The following is a 20,971-nucleotide window of genomic DNA, read 5'->3' as shown; positions in this document are numbered from 1 at the left end:
CCAACAGCATCTTTGAAAAAATACGGTCCAATGATTCCACCAGCGTACAAACCACACCAAACAGTGCATTTTTCGGGATGCATGGGCAGTTCTTGAACGGCTTCTGGTTGCTCTTCACTCCAAATGCGGCAATTTTGCTTATTTACGTAGCCATTCAACCAGAAATGAGCCTCATCGCTGAACAAAATTTGTCAAAATTTGAACGCATTTCGAACTGAACACTGATTTTGGTAATAAAATTCAATGATTTGCAAGCGTTGCTCGTTAGTAAGTCTATTCATGATGAAATGTCAAAGCATACTGAGCATCTTTCTCTTTGACACCATGTCTGAAATCCCACGTGATCTGTCAAATACTAATGCATGAAAATCCTAACCTCAAAAAAATCACCCTTTATAAGGCCCTTCGGCATCCTTCATCAATTTGGCCCAAATCGGTCCAGATTTGTATATAGCTGCCATATACACCGATCTCTCGATTTAAGGTTTTGGGCCCATAAAAGGCGCATGTATTGTCCGATGACACCAAAATTTGGGACAGTGATTTACGATAGGCTCCTCGACATCTTTCTGCAATATGGTACAGATCGGTCCAGATTTGGATATAGCTACCATATACACCGATCTTTTGAAAAAAAAGGACAGTGAGTTGCGTTAGGCCCTTCGTCAGCCCTCTTCAATTTGACACAGATCGGTTCAGATTTTGATATAGCTGCCATATAAACAAATCTCTCGAATTAAAGTCTTGGTCCCATAAAAGGCACATTAATACCTAACACCGCAGGATAGGGCGTATATTCATTTAGTCATTCCGTTTGCAACACCTCAAAATATCAATTTCCGAACCTACAAAGTATATAAATTTCGGATCGTCGTAAATTTTCAAGACAATTTAACGATGTCCGTGTGTTTGCCCGTCCGTCTGTTGTAATCACTCTACAGTCTTCAAAAAATTGAGATATTGAGCTGAAATTTGGCACAGACACGCCTTTTTGACGCACGCTGGTTAAATTCTTGAACGGGCAGAATCGGACCAAATTTAGATATAGCTGCCATATAGACCGAACTGCCGATAAAGGGTCTGAGGCCCATAAAAGCTTTAATTTTTAATTGATTTCGCTGAAATTTGAAACTGGGAGTAGATTTACGTCTATCAATATAAGACTCCAATATGGTTCAGATCGGACTATATGTAGATATAGCTGTCATATAGACCGATCTGCCGATAAAGGGTCGGAAGCCCATAAGAGCACTGTTTATTACCCGATTTCGCTGAAATTTAAAACAGTGGGTTTTTTTTAGGTCTCCCGATATCTGACCCAAATATGGATCAAATCGAACTGCATTTAGATATAGCTGCCATATTGACCGATCTGCCGATAAAGGGTCTGAAGCCCATAAAAGCTTTATTTTTTAACCGATTTCGCTCAAATTTGAAACATAGAGTAGTTTAAGGTCTCCCCATATCCGTGCCAAATATGGGTCGGATCTGACAATATTTAGATATAGCTGCCATATAGACCGATCTGCCGATAAAGGGTCGAAAGGCCATAAAAGCTTTGTTTATTACCCGATTTCGCTGAAATTTGAAACAGTGTGTAGTTTTAGTTCTTCCAACATCTGTCCCAAATATGGGTCGGATCTGACTATATTTAGATATAGCTGCCATACAGACCGATCTCCCAATAAAGGATCTGAAGCTCATAAAAGCTTTATTTTTTACCCGATTTTACTGAAATTTAAAACAGTGAGTAGTTTTACGCTTCCCAACATCCGACTCATATATGGTTCAGATCGGAGTATATTTAGATATAGCTGCCATATAGACCGATCAGCCGATAAAGGGTCTGAAGCCCATAAGAGCACTGTTTATTACCCGATTTCGCTGAAATTCAAAACAGTGGGTTTTTTTTAGGTCTCCCGATATCTGACCTAAATATGGATCAAATCGGACTGTATTTAGATATAGCTGTCATATAGACCGATCTGCCGATAAAGCGTCTGAAGCCCATAAAAGCTTTATTTTTTAACCGATTTCCCTGAAATTTGAAACAGTGAGTAGTTTTAGGCCTCCCAACATCCGACTCAAATATTATTCAGATCGGACTGTATTTAGATATAGCTGTCGTATAGACCGATATGTCGGTTAAGGGTCTGAAGCCCATAAAAGCTTTATTTTTTAACCGATTTCGCTGAAATTTGAAACAGTGAGTAGTTTTAGGACTCCCAACATCCGACTCAAATATTATTCAGATCGGACTGTATTTAGATATAGCTGTCATATAGACCGATATGTCGGTTAAGGGTCTGAAGCTCATAAAAGCTTTATACAATATATTACACGATTTAGTTGAATTGTATTTGAAATACAAAATTCAACAGTGACTTATATTTATTAGACCACTCAATGTCCGTGCCGAATTTGGATGCATAAGTTATCCCATTTTCACGGGATTGTGACGAAAGGGGGTTTACATATATACCCCAGGTGGTGGGTATCCAATGCCTGTTTACTTGTTTATGTTTCAAAGTTTTATTGAAGCCTTTTTAATCACCCTTTTCCCTTAACAAGCTTTCACCCATACATGTATACACTCGTAAACTTGTCATACAATTTGCTTGATTACATACTCCGTCTATTTGGCCAAGATAAGCATTAACCTGAACAAGTGAATGGCATGGTACCTTCCTCTTTTTAGGGTCAACAGTATGCTTTAAGCCATAAGAGTGCCCCTATACAAAGTTTAGATATAATAATACAAAAAAAAGGAGAACTTTCGTAAGAGCAAAATAGTTACTCATGGCCATAAGTGGTGAAAATTGAAAAGGATAGAGTTGAATGGAAAATGAATTTAACATGAAGCTTTGGATAGAGTGCTTGGATACATGATGAAACATGAAATGGAAGAGGATATTATTTTATGTAACATGCATTACAAACTGTTATATTGCAAACTTAAGAGATTAGTAAGATTAGAAACGAATTTTGTTGTAACAATGGAAGGGGAGAAAATATTTTGAAATAATATTTTTAAAATTTATAAATTATCTACTTAGCTACTAATTGCAACTTAACTCAAAGAAATATGTATGTTGTGAAAAAGTAGGCAATCAATTAATGTTACTCATACGCCTTAGAGTTTATGAAAACTTAAATCACTCATATGCATTTATTATTCTTACTACATATAATGCATTAAATTTTTAATTTCTGCCCATAGACAAGTACATGTCCAATGACTAAAAGTCAGAGGATTTGTTTTTTAGAACAACATTGTATTTACATGATGATAAACCTAAATATCATTGGCTTACTTGCAATGATTCTAACATTGAAACGAATAGTAAAGCTAGTCAAATGACAGAGGTCAACTAAAAATCTTATTTCTGTCTTATAATTAATACTTTGTTGATGTTGGATTGATATTTCTGTAGACTTATGACGCATGTGTTTGAAAAATAATTTTTTATCAAACAATCGAATCATACATATGTCTAACGCCCATTTGGTCTGTCGAAGCTAATAAATAAACTATTATTCCATTAAGTAATTGTAAGTTGCAATGACTTTTAATTTAAAAATTTCCTAACACGTTTAAGATCTGGTAACATATGTAACACGCATACGCACTCCATAACTTGTAATTAACAGCAGTTATAATATGCACGTAATTTGTCTTTAACCCTAAGATGGGCTAACATTTTGTTGTACGCTGTAAAGCGGACGTAGTCTAACTAGACCACAACTTTAAAAGAACTGTCAAATGTTAATGGATTTTTTGCAATTTTATTTTTGTTTAAAATATGTTTAAATAATTTTTTTTTTCAAACGAAAATTAAAGACAAGCAAACGAAATTATGGAGATATATTGGGTTGCCCAAAAAGTAATTGCGGATTTTTCAAAAGAAAGTAAATGCGTTTTTAACAAAAACTTAGAATGAGCTTTAATCAAATATACTTTTTTTTACACTTTTTTTCTAAAGCAAGCGAAAATTAACAGCTGATAACTGACAAAAGAAAGAATGCAATTACAGAGTCACAAGCTGTGAAAAAATTTGTCAATGCCGACTATATGAAAAATCCGCAATTACTTTTTGGGCAACCCAATAGTTAAGAAAATAGCAGAATTCTGTCAATGCAAATTTTGCCCATGAACATTCCACTGAGGAACACGGTTCACATATCAATGAATGCACTCCGATTCAAGTTTAAGCTCAATGATATGGGGCCTCCTTGTTATAGCCGAGTCTGAACGGCGTACCTCTTTGGAGAGAAGTTTTGCATGGCATAATACCTCACAAATATTGCCAGCAATAGGAGGGAAAACCACCGCTAAAAAATTTGTTTTTTTTTTTCTGAAGGTCTCGCCAGGATTCGAACCCAAGTGTTCAGCGTCATAAGCGGACATGCTAACTTCTGCGCTACGGTGGCCTCCATTCAGAATTCTCCCAAATGAACAAAAATTTAAGCTTCTAGGTGTCATAGAAGACTAATCGGGGTATTGAATGTACATCAGCTTATAAAACTATTTTGAAAATACTTACATCGATGTTGGATGTCATATCAATACACACAGTGCGAAATTTTACCCAAATCGGGTAACAATCGCGGCTTTCAGGGACTTAAGATACCAAATCGGGAGATCAGTCTATATGGGAGCTATATCAGGTTAATAACCATTTTGAACCGCACTTGGCATGGAACATAGAAGCCCTCAAAGAACATTCCATGCAAAATTTTAGCCAAATCGGACAAAAACAACGGTGAACACTATGCGCAAAATTTTAACCAAATCGGACAACAATGGCGTTTTCTAAATACTCAAGAAGTGAAATCGGGAGATCGGTTTATATGGAAGCTATATCAGGTTATGGGCCTATTTGGACCGTACCTTACACAGTTGTTCGAAGTCATGACGAAACACTATCTGCAAAATTTAAGTAAAATCGGATAAATAATGCGGCTTGTAAGGAGTCTAAACGTCAAATCGGTTTATATGGGAGCTATATCAGGTTATGGGCCTATTTGGACCGTCATTAACACAGTTGTTGAAATTCATAACAGAACACTAAGCGCAAAATTTTAACCAAATCGGACAACAATGGCGTTTTCTAGATACTCAAGAAATGAAATCGGAATATCAGTTTATATGGGAGCTATATCAGGTTATGGAACTATTTGGACCGTACCTTACACAGTTGTTGGAAGTCATAACAGAACACTATCTTCAATATTTTAGTAAAATCAGACAAAAAATGCGGCTTGTAAGGACTCAAGAAGTCAAATCGGCAGAACGGTTTATATGGGAGCTATACCAGGTTATGGACCTGTTTGGACCGTACTTGGAACAGTTGTTGAAAGTCGTAACAAAACAATACATGCAACATTTAAATAGCGGCTTCCTTAAAAAGCTCAAGAAGCCAAATTGGGAAATTGGTTTATATAGGAGTTATATCAGGTTATACACCGGTTTGCACCCTACTTGGCTCGGTTATGGGAAATCATAACAGAAAACCATCTGCAAAATTTTTTTTAGAAAAATCGGGCAAAAACTGCGGTTTCCAGAAGCAAAAATTTTGCCCATGAACATTCCACAGGGGCAAACTTCTCACATATCAATAAATGCCGCTGGTTCAAGGGCCTCGAATCCGAACGGCTTGCCGCAGTGCGACACCTCTTTGGAGAAAAGTTTTACATGGCATAGTACCTCACATATGTTGCCAGCATTAGGAGGAGAAAACCACCGCTGAAAATGTTTTCTGATGGTCTTGCCAGGATTCGAACCAAGATGTTCAGCGTCATAGGCGGACATGCTAACCTCTGCGTGACGACGGCCTCCAAGAGCTCAAGAAGTCTTCACAAGCAACAAAAGAAAAATTTTGAGGTAAAACATTAAAAAAAAATTCACTTTTTTTGACTTCTAGACTGTTCAACTTTTAACTGAATAATCGGATGTGGACACAAATCTAAATCATTTAGTACAAATCTAAAGCATGCATAAATCTATCTCGGCCAAAAATTCCAACAAATAAAAATTAAAACTCTTGTATTCCCGAAACCAGTGGGGATATTGTATACCTCAAGCGTATTTTTTTATAGGGACTTTGTAGCACCAAATCGGACTTAAAATGAACATTTGGCAGCCCAAACAGCATAATTTTTACTAGTTATTTTCGATGTTATCCCACTGTGCAGCGTAGGATGGTAAATTCTGAGTGGTACATTACAATTTGATTGTCTGAAGTCTTGAGAGAAATTCGAAAGAGAAGACAAACCATTGTTAGCCATGACAATGAGAGCTTTCACACATCGGCTCAAACCAAAAGGGTGATTTTTTAAGAGCTATAGAGAAATTTTTCACAAAAGAACATACAAATTCAAAAAAATGCATGAAATCTTCATTTCGATAGTACGGTCCATATAATTTAATGTTTGAAGATTATTTCATGCAAATGTTAACCGTGACTGCGACTCAAATGGTCCATCCACTTAGTTCATCTTTGGAATACTATTTCCGAAGTTTCGGCCGAAAAAATGCTTCAGTGTTGTCTTCCAATGCGTCAATTGAAACGGGCTTATCTGTATAGACATGAGCTTTAACATAGCCCCACAAAAAATGGTCTGCAGGAGTAAAATCGCTCGATCTAACCGGCCAATTGATTGGTCCCGAACGTGAAAAAAAACGTTCACCAAACTCGCCCCTCAATAAGACCATTTTTACGCGTGCTGTGTGGCATGTGATACCGTCTTGTTCAAACTCCTTGTCAAACTAAGTCAAACTCTTGCATTTTGGACAAAAAAAAGTTGGATATCGTCTCACGGTAGAGCTCACCATACACAGTTACCTTACGATTCGTATTATCTTTGAAGAAGTACGGTCCAATGATGCCACCAGCCCATAAACCGCACCAAACTGTGACTATTTCTGTATGCATTGGTAGCACTTGCAATGCTTCTAGCTGATCTTCACACCTTTGGATGCATTATAGGTCTGAAAACTGCAGTATATACCCAATGCATGACACGCGGTCTAAATCCCCAATTTTTACCAATGTCTCTCTTGCACGTGTATAGGTCAAGAGTGGCCTTTCTTGCCCTTTCCAAAATGTTGGATTTGAAGTTCAATTACCAGTCCAGCAAAACACCCAGGTATTTTGCGCTTTCTATTGGGTTGCTCAAAAAGTAATTGCGGATTTTTTAAAAGAAAGTTAATACATTTTTAATAAAACTTAAAATGAACTTTAATCAAATATACTTTTTTTACTCTTTTTTTCTAAAGCAAGCTAAAAGTAACAGCTGATAACTGACAGAAGAAAGAATGCAATTACAGAGTCACAAGCTGTGAAAAAATTTGTCAACGCCGACTATATGAAAAATCTGCAATTACTTTTTGGGCGATCTGCACAGAGACTTGGGAGTGAGGTCAATATCAGAGGAAATATCCATTCACGCCCTGAAACATGCGAACAAGTTACATAGTCACGTTAACTCTGACTTAAATAATATTGTTCGAAACTATCCAGCCACCAGAAGACTTCAAAGAACTATACCAATGGATCTAGTCCCTTAAGAGGCCCTAAATCCCAAGAACTAGGATGTAGTTACTGAACTATTTCCACAAAATGAATTCGAACTAGGCTAAATTCTCTAGTTTGTATTATTTATCTATACGCTATCTTAAAATTACTAGATGAGTGTAACTCAGTTGTAATGAAAATAAATAAAAAAAAAAAAAAAAAAAAAAACTTTTTGGGCAATCAATATTAAAATTCTCTTCATCCAAGGAGACAGGATTGAGGACAGGTGACTCAATCGGAGTGGAAAAAGTGCTTCGAAAATTGGTTTAAACGCTTGCAAAAGTGTTAAAATTATGTTGGAGGATGGTTAGATTAGGTTAGCTAAGAGTGACAGTCCTTTTCGGACTCAATTAGACGGCAGACAAAGGCCTCTGGTAAATATCCCACCCACTATCCCACACTGGCAATCCTGACACACTACCAACTCAGCTACCAGCGCCTTACCTCTTTCCCAACTGATGGTAAAATTATATTTAATACGCAATGTTGATGTTACTTCATTAATATTAGTTATCCGCACCAGTGATCAGTGAATTTAAATCACTCATAAGCTGCAATAATTACATCCAAATTAAACAAGAATTTTGTACAGCTGTTTCAATGAAAAATTGCAATTTCTATTGAATAGTGAAAAGTATTTTAACAGAGCTTAATGTCAACAATCAAATTAATTCCATGAATTTAGTAATTAATCAGCACGTTACTGGAAAATCATTGAAAGCCCACAATAAATTCCTTTCAACATATTCATAAGTTATAAATAGTACCATCAATCATAGAGTTGTGGTTACATGCAATTTAATTAATGATGTGTAATATATCAGTGAAATGTAGGCAATTAATAAATAACGTGTTAAATTTGAAGATTTTAAAGAATTATCGCTTGAACATTTGTTAAGAATTTCTGCTTAAAAAATTTAAAAAAAAAATCTCTTTCTATAAATTTTAATGCCATGGTATTTTGAATTTATTAAATTTCAATTTTATGTCATTTCACAAACTCTTACATATTTTTGCAAATAATTTGTCATGATTTAAGCTTTATTTCGTTCAACTTTTCCCAAATACACCCAACGATTTTAATTGAAATCAAGTCTTGGTTAAAACTTTCATAAATGCTGCATTGCTTGTGTCCATCAATTAAGTTGTGCGAAAAGGTAAACAAGAAAATCAATACTTTGGTATTAATCCAGTGTCCTTGATGGACATGAACATTGAGTAAACCTTTGTCGTCATTTTATTTATATTAAGTAACCGACATCATAAACTGTCCCAGCAGGGATTTACGGTATACAATTTTATACATCCATCCAATCAACATTTTGACCACATATGCACACAGCATATACATACAGAGAGAAATATATCAACTACACTTGGAAAAAACTCACATCAAAATATTCTAAGTCCCAATGAACCCAAACCTATTGAAAATATTGACCTTTAATAAAATCTAGTATTTTTGATGCAACTATAAGATTTTCCTATACTTATTATGTTACTACCTATCCTGGTGTGCTTCGTTTCATCCTTAAGTCTTGGAGGCCCCCTTTAGACATGTTCCAAATTTGAAAATTGTTTATATTTGCATTTGATTCTCAAATACCTTCCATTAGACTCCCATATTGTCCTGTTTGATTTGCAAGTCCAAATTGCAAATTTTGCCCATGAACATTCCACTAAGGAACAGGGGGAAACTTCTCACATATCAATGAGTGCAGTCCGATTCAAGTTTAAGCTCAATGATAACGGGGCCTCCTTTTTATAGCCGAGTACGAACGCCGTGCCGCAGTGCGACACCTCTTTGGAGAGAAGTTTTACATGGCATAGTACCTCATAAATGTTGCCAGCATAAGGAGGGGAAAACCACCGCTGAAAAATTTTTTCTGATGGTCACGCCAGGATTCGAACCCAGGCGTTCAGCATCATAGGCGGACATGCTAATCTCTACGCTACGGTGACCTCCGTCCATTTGGGGCATAATTTTGGGATAGGGTGAACCACCTGGGAAAAAATCCCAAATTGTTATCTAAGTTTAGTATTCGACTCTGAAATAACTTTCGTTTTAATCCCATATTGACCCGATCCGGGGGAGCTTTTTGAGGTGTGGCGGACCCACAGAACTTGATCCCAAAATTTTAAACAAGTTTCGTATTCTACTTCCAATAACATTTCATTTAAAACCCATATTACCCCAATCGGTAAATATGTCCTTTTTGGGCAATTTTTGTGGAAAAGGCGGGCCTGCCCGACACTTGGGGTCAAATTGTAACATCAAGTTCGTGCTCTACTCTCAAATACCTTTCATTTGTTGGCCATATTACCCCCCTAAGTAAGCGCGTCTATTTGGCTGATTTTTGGGGTTGGGCTATACCAATTTTTGTGCTATTGGGTTACCATAAGGGGGCATACAAAATTTCTCTTAAATCGATGCACCCATCTCTGAGATCTGGCGTTTTTGAAAAATAGAATTTTTTAATACAAACATGGTTCGTTTAACAGAGTACGTCGTAAAAAAGTGTAAGTTTATTGGGCTCAAGCAACACAATAAGATTACCAGAGCGGCAAAACATGCCTCCTGGAAGCTTTTCTGCGAACAGGTCGATAGCGTTAAGACACCGCCAAGATAAAAAAAATTTCCCTCAAAAACCCATGTCCAAACTGAAACTTTAGTAGACGACATGAAAGCAGTAGTGTTGAGGCTTTTGATGAAAACCCATTTTCCACAGGATATGACGGGACTCACGGAGACGTCGGAATCTTGGAATAATGACGTTGATCGAAAATTTATAATAAAGGGATATTTGGTCAAGGAATCCTTGAGGGGCTTCGAACCATTTAAGTCATCCGGACCTGATGGAAAACTTCCGACGTTACTACAGAAAGAGGCAGACTATATGGCGCCTCATCTAGCCAAAAGCGTGCCTAGGACTTTCATATACTCCGAAACCCTGACAAGAGGCAAAGATGCTGTTTATACCCAAACCCGGCAAGGCAAGAGGGAAACTATCTGGCGCCTCATCTAGCCAAAAGCGTGCCTAGGACTTGCATATACTCCGAAAGCCTGACAAGAGGCAAGGATGGTGTTTATATAGGCCTACATGCCTATAAGCCTGATGGAATATATCCGGGGTTACTACAGAAAGAATCATCTGGCCAATATATTCACAGCGTGACCTAGGACTTGCATATACTCCGAAAGCCTGACAAGAGGCAAGGATGGTGTTTATACCCAAACCCGGCAAGGCAAGTTATGCGACACCAAAGGCCTACAGATCCATAAGCCTCACGTCCTTTCTACTCAAAACCATGGAACGTATTGTGGACACCATGATAAAGAGTAGGATATCCAGCGAACTGCTCAAATACAAACAGGATGCCTATGTCAAGGGAAGGTCGGTGAAGACTGTCTTGCACGGGGTTGTGGCTAAAATAGAAGAATCCTTCAATGCCATAACGTACGCCCTGGCGGTATGCATTGACATGGAGGGGGCTTTTAACAATGTGTGGACCGACACACTGATCAAATCCTTATACCAGTACCAGGTGCGCACGGTCCTTAGAGACTGGATAAACCATATGCTAAGGAACATATGGATAAATTGTGTGTCCCATGGCATAAATATAAGGGAGAAAGTGACACAAGGCACGCCACAGGGGTGCATTTTATCGCCACTCCTATGGGTGACCACCATAAATGACCTATTACGGATGCTAACTGAGGAGGGATTTGAACCCGTCGGCTATCCAGACGATGCTATAATACTTCTAAGGGGTAAGGATCTAAACGAGCTATGCGGAACGGTCGAAAGGGTCTAACATTTGGCATATGACTGGGCTTGACCCAGAGGTATATTTTTTTAAAATTCTTTATTTGACAAAAAAAATCTTAACCCAGAGAAGACTGAAATATGCCTGTTCACAAGGAAGACGAAGGTTGGCCAATTTAACGCACCACGTTTCCTCAATGAGACGATTTCGATATCTGACATGGTCAAATACTTATGTGCGATCTTGGACAGGAAACTGAAATGGAAGTCTCACATTCAGGAGCGTACTAAGAAGGCTCACCGAAGTTGGGCACTATTTGGACGGGCCGTAGACTCGAAATGGGGCCTGAATTCGAGCATAGTCCACTGGCTCTACAGAAGCGTGGTAAGACCAATACTAAATTAAGCCTCAGTAGTTTGGTGGACTGCTATGGAGAAAAAAATCCAACATAAGGACCATACAACAGGTTCAGAGAACATGTTGTCTTGGCATAGGCGGAGCGATGAGGATCATGCCCACTAGATATCCGACCCATTGACATACACATTAAGTGTAAGGCAGCCACTGCGGCTATGAGACTTAAGGCGATGGGAGAATGGATCGAGGATGGGAGCAGCTTATACCATTGCGGTATAATCAAGGCGACGATAGGAAACCTGGAAGGAAGGGAAGAGGTCTCCGATCGGATATCTGAGATGAACCTTGAAGTCGAGTGCGAGGCACTGCTGCCATCGGCACAGTCCATCTGGAAGATCATGTTACACGTATGGTTTAAAACTACAGGACAGAGTGGCCCTGGGGGTCTACATTGAGAACCCAGAGACTGAGATCTGTTTTAGACTGCCCGACCATGTTGTTGTTGCTGTTGTAGCAGTGTGCTGCACACTGAGGCGGCAGCCCTTGCCGATGGAGAACTCCATCGGGTCAATCCAATACGTAAAACCGGCTGCTATTTGGATTGGACTGCCTGACCATAACACGGTCCTGCAGACGGAGATCCGGGCGATCACGGAATGCGTGAGGTGGTGTGGTGCTAATGCGAGGACGTCGAATGTGAACATCTTTACCGACAGTCATATTGCCATAAGGGCAATAACAACCAGAACGGTAAGGTCACCAACAGTCTTGCAGTGTAAGAAGGAGATTAACGCCTTCACTGAGGATGGCAAAATCCGCATCGTTTGGGTGCCGGACCATAACGGAGTAAGGGGAAATGAAAGGGCAGATGATTTGGCGGGGAAGGCTAGAGGTTTGCCCGAAGCCTTTCGGGTCGACGCAGTCCGAGTTAAGGGAGTGGGCGACGAAAGCGCATGCAACATTGTGGAAAAGCAAAACGGTCGGTAGGACGGCGAAAATCCTATGGGGGATCCAGATCCTGAGAAATTGAGGCTATTACTGAAAGGAAGTTAGAAGGAGGAGGAGTATATCTATTGGTATCACAAGGAGACATATAGGACTACGAGCTCACTTATGTAAAACCGGTGCGGCAATTGATAGCATGTATGGGGCATGCGGGGAAGATGATGAGACGTTGGAGCATTTCCTTTGACATTGCCCGGCTTTCGTGTCTAACAGATACCGACACTTAGGTGAGGACACAATACGCGACATGAACCAACATAGGGGAGTGGTATTGAAAACAATAAAGGATTCTGTAAGTAGCACGGAATTCCTAAGTTAAAATTTTCGTTTTAGAGATTTCTTTACACTTGTTAGAGCGCACAACAAGCCGATTACTGGCTTAGGTGTATATCCATAGTGGCATAGGGCGAATTAATATCTGCACCCTCTTTGGAACCTAACCTAACTTAACAAAACAATCTAATTTTGATTGAATAAACCGAAAATGTTCTAAATATCTACCATAGTATGTTTGTTTAAATCAGAAAAAAAATTTTATTGTAAAATCAACAACTATGCCCTTCATAACCGTTTTACTCTTTTTTTTTAACCCAAAGCCCCAATTTCATTTCTCTCAGTGTATTTAAGTAAAGACTCACCTGCCGGCTGAACATGATACCAACATGGCTGCGACTGACCCATAGGACTGCTGGCCACACACGAAATTGCTCCAAAACTCTCATACGACTCAATGTGATAGCTGTAGACATTATTCAATGGCACCGGCGATGCCGTGGTCGTTGAGGTGGCCATAGCCAGGCGATGATGTTGCTGTTTATGCAACGCAGCCAAACGTTTGCGTTCCGCCAATTGCTGATACTGATTGCTGTGTGCGGCCTCATGCAGCGGTTGAGTACGCATTTGCTGTTGATGATGCTGCGGCTGGTATTGAGAGCTGGCCTGTTTGTTGCCCACTCCCCCAACGCCCACGCCCACGCCTCCAACTGCCGTCGCATGTTGTTTGCCATCGAGGTGATTTTTATAAATCATATTGGAATAAACCATTTGGGTGTAGGGTAAATCCTCGCTATTAGTGCGACCATAAACTCCATTAATGGTCTCATCCAAGGGTGCAGTGTCATCAATGCCATGCAGCATTCCATCGCGGTAATGCTGCTGTTGGCGATGGCGATGTAGCTTTTGCTGTGGCCCCTCCACTCCAAAGTCATCATGAACCTCATCACCATGACCGTTGCCATCATCTTCATCCTGCTCGTTGTCATCCTCGAATTGTATATTTGACCAGGCTGCCATATGTGGCAAGGAGGCGGACTGTTGCTGTTGCTGCTGTGCATGCACAATGGTACGCATGGCCATGCGACCGTGTCTACCATGGGCCAGTTTGCCCTCATGCTGGAGTTGGCCATGTAGGTGTTTCCTTTTGCTACGCTGATAATATCCGGCGGAAGCGTGACTTGCATCCGCATGTAATAACATTTGCTCTTGTCCATGATGGCCAGCACTGATGACTCCGGCGCCGCCGCCACCACCACCACCCAGATTGCTGACCATTTGAGAAGTGTGTGCGTCGGCTGTCAGGCCCATTGCTACCCCACCCAAGGCGGAGGAGGGCAGCTCGATGAGGCTCTCCAGCGAATTGTTGAAATGCCATTTGTAATTTAGATTATCAAGTGGGTTCGCATCCACTTGGCATGTTATATTAATGGTCTGCTTAAGGGCGGCTCGTATGATTGTTGACTCGGATTTGCAAACAGGTGGATCTGCAAAAGAAAGAAGGAGGGCGAGAGAGAGAGAGAAAGCAAAAATGAAAGTAATTAGTATAGGCGCTTAAGTAGTTCTATTTTGTAAAGATAAATAACAGCATAATATTTTCCACTTCAGAATGTTTAGGCTTAACGAAAATAACCTTAATATACCAGAAAAAGGGTATTAGAAGACAAACTTATGACTTGTGGCATAAATTGTGTAAACCTTTAGAAAAAAAGGGGATCTCAATATAAAAGTTATATAAAATGTAAATATGTCAGCAGTTTGCCCCTGTTGCTTAACGGAATGTTCAGGGGGCAAATTTGCATTTACATCACTTAAATAGTACAGAAATTGGGGTGAAAATGCTGAAGAACACAAAAATCAAAAGTTAGTAAAAGAAGATGACTCTTAAAACTGAAAAATACTGTAAGTACGAAACAAGTAAAAAAGCTAACAAGTTCGACCGTGCCGGACTTTGGATACCCCTCAGCATGAATATATTCATCATCCCATCATCCGCTGTGCCTTCTTTTACTCCCTTATTTTATCAGAGTTCTATACCGGCACAGTTATATATACCAGTACCCCCAGGAAATAAGTCCCGGGGGTGCTGGTACGGCCTTTCAGATATTTCGCCCCAATCTGGATATCCCTATTGGTGCTCTACTCTCAAATACCTTTAATTATATTACTATGGTCGGTAAATATGCCCAGTATAGGGGTATTTTTGGGGCGGAGGTGGACCCTCATACATCAGATTCGTGCTCTAGTCTCAAATACCTTTCATGCAAATTGCAAATTTTGCCCATGAACATTCCACTAAGGAACACATCAATGTGTGCCCGTCCGTTTAAAGTTTAAGCTCAATGATAAGGGGACTCCCTTTTATAGCCGAGTCTGAATGGCGTGTCGCAGTGCGACACCTCTTTGGAGAGAAGTTTTACATGGCATAGTACCTCACAAATGTTGCCAGAATTAGGAGGGGAAAACCACCGCTGAAAATTTCTTTTCTGATGGTCTAGCCAGGATTCGAACCCAGGCGTTCAGCGTCATAGGCGGACATGCTAACCTCAGCGCTACGGTGGCCTCTAATACCTTTCATTTAGCCCCATATTGTCATTTTTGATTTATATTTCCATTTGCCGGGCTTTGGAGTTGGAGCGGGCCCCTCTAGATATCCCATCCTAAATAAGGATACATGCTATAACTTGCCGCACTGATTTAACATAAGTAAGCTCATAGTCCTATGTGTCACGTTAAGATACCAATAGCTATACTGACCTCCTTCTTGCTTCCTTTCAGTAATAGCCTCGTCTTCTCACGATCTGGATGCCACCATAGGACTAAATTTCGCTTAAATTGCGCCATCAATTTCCGAGATCTGGCTTTTTTGGTAGGTTAGGGGAGGGTCCGTCCTTAAAAGTTGTTATGTTCGATCTACTTCATTCTCTTGATTTTGGTGGTGTGTTGGAATAGCCAAACCGTTTCCACCGAAAGTGGATATCAGATTCATACTCTTTTTTCAAAAACCTCATTTGAGACTACATATTGCTTTAGTCGGTATATATGTGTGGTTTAGGGGGAGTTATGAGGTGAGGCGCCCCCAAAACACTTGACCATAAAACAGATATTATATTTGAGCCGCTTTTTCCACAAGTATTTCCAATTTGAGGGGTTTGTAGGTAGGGGCGGCTGTTCCCGCGCTTAGCCCTGAAAAAATATCAGCATCGTGCTCTACTCGCAAATTTCTTTTATTTTAGCCCAAATTGCCATTGGTTCAGGGTAGTAGTTTATGGGATGAGACGACTCCCCAAACACTTGGCCTCAAAATTGGATATCAAATTCGTTTTCTACTACCAAATTTGTTTTGAGCCCCATAATGTTAAGCATTTTGAAGGTGACTATCAAGATATTCAGGGCTACGAGTCTCGTTCAGATCCACAATAATTTTTCTTATTTTTAAAGTTCCGCAGGTCCTCGTGTGTCTATTCCAATTTTAGGATACAAGGTGTACTCTTCCACCAAAGACCTTTTATTGCTGTTCTGTTCTATCCTGATCGGCCTTCATATGTCATTTCTAATTTCTTTTTTTTTTTTTTTTGCATAGGATAGGGGGAGGGTAATTGCCCTCTCACACATCCTGTCATTTGAGTACATTATATTCTCGGTCGCCCTATATGACTGTTTGATGTTGTTTTTATTGGGAGCAGACGGTGCTTTCATTTGATATCCATATTATCCCAATAGGTAAATATGTCCTGCTGGGGTTTTTTTGGGGGTGGAGAGGCCCCTCAGACACCTAGTGAAACTTATGGTGAAATTTTAATGCCACGTTCGAATTCTAATTTTAAATACTTTTTATTTGATACCCATATTGTTCCAATCGGTAAACTTGTCCGTTTGGTGGTTTTTGGGATGGGGCGTCCCCCCAAGCTATCAATATCGAGCTCAACTCTCTTTAAGACCCAAAGTGTCATGGTGAGCCACTACGTCCTATTTGGGGGTTGTTATGGGGATGAGACGTCCTGCAGACAGTTGGACCCGAATGTTGATATAAGATTCGTGGTCTACTCCCAATTACCTTTCATTTCAGCCTCATATTTCTATAGCCAGAGTACACGTACTGTATGGGGGGAGTTTTGGGGGACGGGACGGCTGTTCAATGACTTGGCCCTGAAAATATATATCAAATTCGTGTTTTACCCTAAAATACCTCTTATTTGAGCCCCATATTAGAATGGTCAGAAACAATGTCATATTTGGGTGGTGTTATGCCTGTAAGTGATCCCATAAACACTTTTTCCCGACTATTGATATCAGATTCATGTTTTACTCCCAAAGACCTTTCATTTGAGCCCCATATTGCTATGTTCATAAATTTGTCCCCTTTGAGGGGTATTTTTGGAGGGACGGCCCCCCAAACACACATTTTGATATCAGATTCGTATTCTACGCACAAATACCTTTCATTTGAGTCCCATATGGCCATGGTCGGTAAAAATGTCCGATTTAGAGTGGTTTGGGGTGGTCCCCTAAACACTTCGTTCGACAATTGGATATCAGATACGTTTTCTAACCGTAAATACCTTTTATTTGAGTCCCATATTGTCGTGATTGGTCTATATATTATTTGGTAGGTTTTTGGGGGGTGGGGCTCCGCCCTAGGTACCCCATCGGAAATTTGGATACCAAATTTTTTTTTTAGGTTACTGTAAGTGTGCAAACAGAATTTCGCTTAAATCGCCCTACTCATCTCGGAGATCTGGCGTACCCTATGTAGTACCCTATTTCCACCACGGGTTCATACTGCACCATCTGTGAAAATTTCAAGAAAATCGGTTCCGCCGTTTTTGGGTCTATACGGAACAGACAATCAAACAAATCAACAAACAAACACAAATTGATTGATCCGTTTGTAACACCTCGAAATATTCGTCAAAGACCCCATAAAATTTATATATTCTTGGTCGTCTCGACGTTCTGAGTCGATCTAGCCATGTCCGTCCGTCTGTCGAAATCACGATATCGGTCGAACGCGTAAAGCTAAAAATTTCCACAGATACTTATTATTGATGTAGGTTTTTGGGGATAGCTTGATATAGCTCTCATAAAGGGTGATTTTTTTGAGGTTAGGATTTTCATGCATTAGTATTTGACAGATCACGTGGGATTTCAGACATGGTGTCAAAGAGAAAGATGCTCAGTATGCTTTGACATTTCATCATGAATAGACTTACTAACGAGCAACGCTTGCAAATCATTGAATTTTATTACCAAAATCAGTGTTCGGTTCGAAATGTGTTCATTCACCGTAACGTTGCGTCCAACAGCATCTTTGAAAAAATACGGTCCAATGATTCCACCAGCGTACAAACCACACCAAACAGTGCATTTTTCGGGATGCATGGGCAGTTCTTGAACGGCTTCTGGTTGCTCTTCACTCCAAATGCGGCAATTTTGCTTATTTACGTAGCCATTCAACCAGAAATGAGCCTCATCGCTGAACAAAATTTGTCAAAATTTGAACACATTTCGAACCGAACACTGATTTTGGTAATAAAATTCAATGATTTGCAAGCGTTGCTCGTTAGTAAGTCTATTCATGATGAAATGTCAAAGCATACTGAGCATCTTTCTCTTTGACACCATGTCTGAAATCCCACGTGATCTGTCAAATACTAATGCATGAAAATCCTAACCTCAAAAAAATCACCCTTTATAAACCGATCTTTCGATTTGAGTTCTTCAGCCCTTACAAGCTGAAATTTTCGACCGATTTGGCTGAAATTTTGAATGGAATATTCTGCTAACACTTCCAGCAACTGCACCAATTACGCTTCAAATCGGTTTATAATCTGCTATAGCTCCCATATAAACCGATCTCCCGATTTGACTTCTTGAGTCGCTGGAAGCCGCAAGTTTTGACCGATTTGGCTGAAATTGTCTAAATCGGTCCATAACCTGATAGAGATACCATATACACCATACCATATAACGCTATTTTTGTTCGATTTGACTGAAATTTTGCATGTGGTGTTCTGTTACGAATTCCAACAACTGTGCCCATTACGGTCCAAATCGGTCTATAACCTGATATGCACCTCCCATATAACCTATCTCCTTATTTTACTTCTTGAGTCCTTACAAGGCGCAATTTATGTTCGATTCGATGAACTATTACAATATTGTTTTATTTTGTCTTTTTTTTTGCAAATGTGATTTAATCCATTTTTGGCAATATGATTTATGCTAACAAATAATAATTGAAAAGCTATGAAACTTACTTTATGAGTGTTATACTCGTAAGGTGTTCCTAATTCATGAATAATTTTTGACAACATTTTGATAAAAAAAAAAAGTTTCTATTTACCCATAACTCAAACTTTTCTCTAAACCTTAAGTGTTGTTTTATGTTTTAAGATTTCAAAACTTCAATAATATTTTTTTGTATTTCCCTATCCTGTATAGCATCCTTGAACACCTCTCTAAAGAATACTTCAACTTTTCAAATAAATATTTTGCATGACACTTAAACTCATCTCAAACTCGACATCCTTGCATTGTCTCATGCTGCTATGGTGTATATATGCTGTGGAACTATTTTGCCTTATTGTTTCTAACAATGTTGTATTGAAATAGGAACAAGATAAGAAAACTTTGAAGTAGCGGAAGCATCAAGAAAGAATAACGTAGTATGTTCACACATACATAAAAGCTAAAATGATGTCGCATATGTACAAATGCCATAGTCTTCGTTTTTTTTTTAGAAAAATCTTGCAAAACAAAAATCACAAACCATGGAGGGGAGAGAAGAGCTCCAGTGTCTCTTCAGCAAGACAAAGCAAACAAACTACGTAAATGGAAAAACTAAGAACATGAACAGGTTGTTAAAATTCAATACAAACAACATTGAGAATACCCTCCTCCATGCACATTTGAACAAACCTCATAAGCACATTCTATCCATACACATGCTTGTCGAACCACAATGGTATGAAAACAAAAGGATAAAATTTTCCTTTTTCTTATGGTGCCATCGCTAACAAAGGAAACACATAGGATATGCCATTGAAAACGCATAGATAAAAACCATGTTTCTTTCATTCATGCATACATGATATATTGGGGTAGAATGATTGGATTGAATATTTTAGGCGGGTACTATGTTCGCTTTTCGCTACGAAAAGCAATATCTATTTCAGCGATTACTTTTTTGAGATTATAGATTTTAGTGCGAAGAATCTTTTTGATTTCACTCAATAAATCAGTACTGTATGAAATCAACAACTTCTCTAGCTTCGTATTCTAATATCTTAGAATTAATGAAGAACAAACATCAATTTTCGTCGCGAAAAATGTATTAATTTTTGTTGCGAAAAGTTAACATATTATCATTGTTAAAAATTTGAAAAAAAAACGGATAATGACCAAAAATCAAATAACCATGATGAAATTGTGAAATTATTTTCGGTATTACTTCGTTACATCCCAATTTTAATATTTTGTTCCCCTTTATATATGCTATTGCTCTTGTGAAAAACATGAGGCCTCTTTCAATATAAGTCTCCTATAAATGCAAAACGTTATTTCTATCATCATTATCTACTTACATTTGACGTCTAAATAGACTTCATTGCTGGAAACACTGCCTTGTAGATTGGTCGCACGGCAAAAATATTGTCCATGTGATAGTTTCGATATGGCCTGAAGGACCAGAGTTTGATTCGATATGATGATACCACGTGATGAGTGTAATTGTTTGTCCTGAAACAAAAGAAGAAATAAAAGTTTTAATGAATTTTGTTACAATTTAGACTTGATTTATGATTAAAAAACTTTGTTTTAAAACCTAAACAAAGAAATTTGGTTACAAAATGATGAACAATTTTAATAAGATTAAAGATAGGACTCGCAATTTCGATCTATGATCCTGAAATGCATAAATTTTCTATAATTTTGGCATTCCAAGTCGATGTCCATGCATTCATTCTTCTGTCCGTCCATCTGTTACT

At 38.9% G+C, this 20,971-nt stretch overlaps 1 protein-coding gene across 1 annotated transcript in view; it reads right to left on the bottom strand.

Moving 5' to 3' along the window:
- Window positions 1-20,971, bottom strand: part of LOC106085562 (uncharacterized) — a 380,981-nt gene that overhangs the window by 26,647 nt on the left and 333,363 nt on the right. The window contains exons 10-11 of the mRNA XM_059369101.1: window positions 20,570-20,723; window positions 13,349-14,470 (exon numbers count right to left, since the gene is read on the bottom strand). Of these exons, the coding sequence (XP_059225084.1) occupies window positions 13,349-14,470; window positions 20,570-20,723 (1,276 nt within the window). The remainder of the gene's footprint in view (window positions 1-13,348; window positions 14,471-20,569; window positions 20,724-20,971) is intronic.

This window comes from Stomoxys calcitrans, chromosome 5, assembly GCF_963082655.1.
Source record: "Stomoxys calcitrans chromosome 5, idStoCalc2.1, whole genome shotgun sequence".
In the NCBI taxonomy this organism is placed as follows: Eukaryota; Metazoa; Arthropoda; class Insecta; order Diptera; family Muscidae; genus Stomoxys; species Stomoxys calcitrans.
Note: the sequence above shows the minus strand (reverse complement) of the source record. Positions and strands in the feature narration are given on the sequence as shown.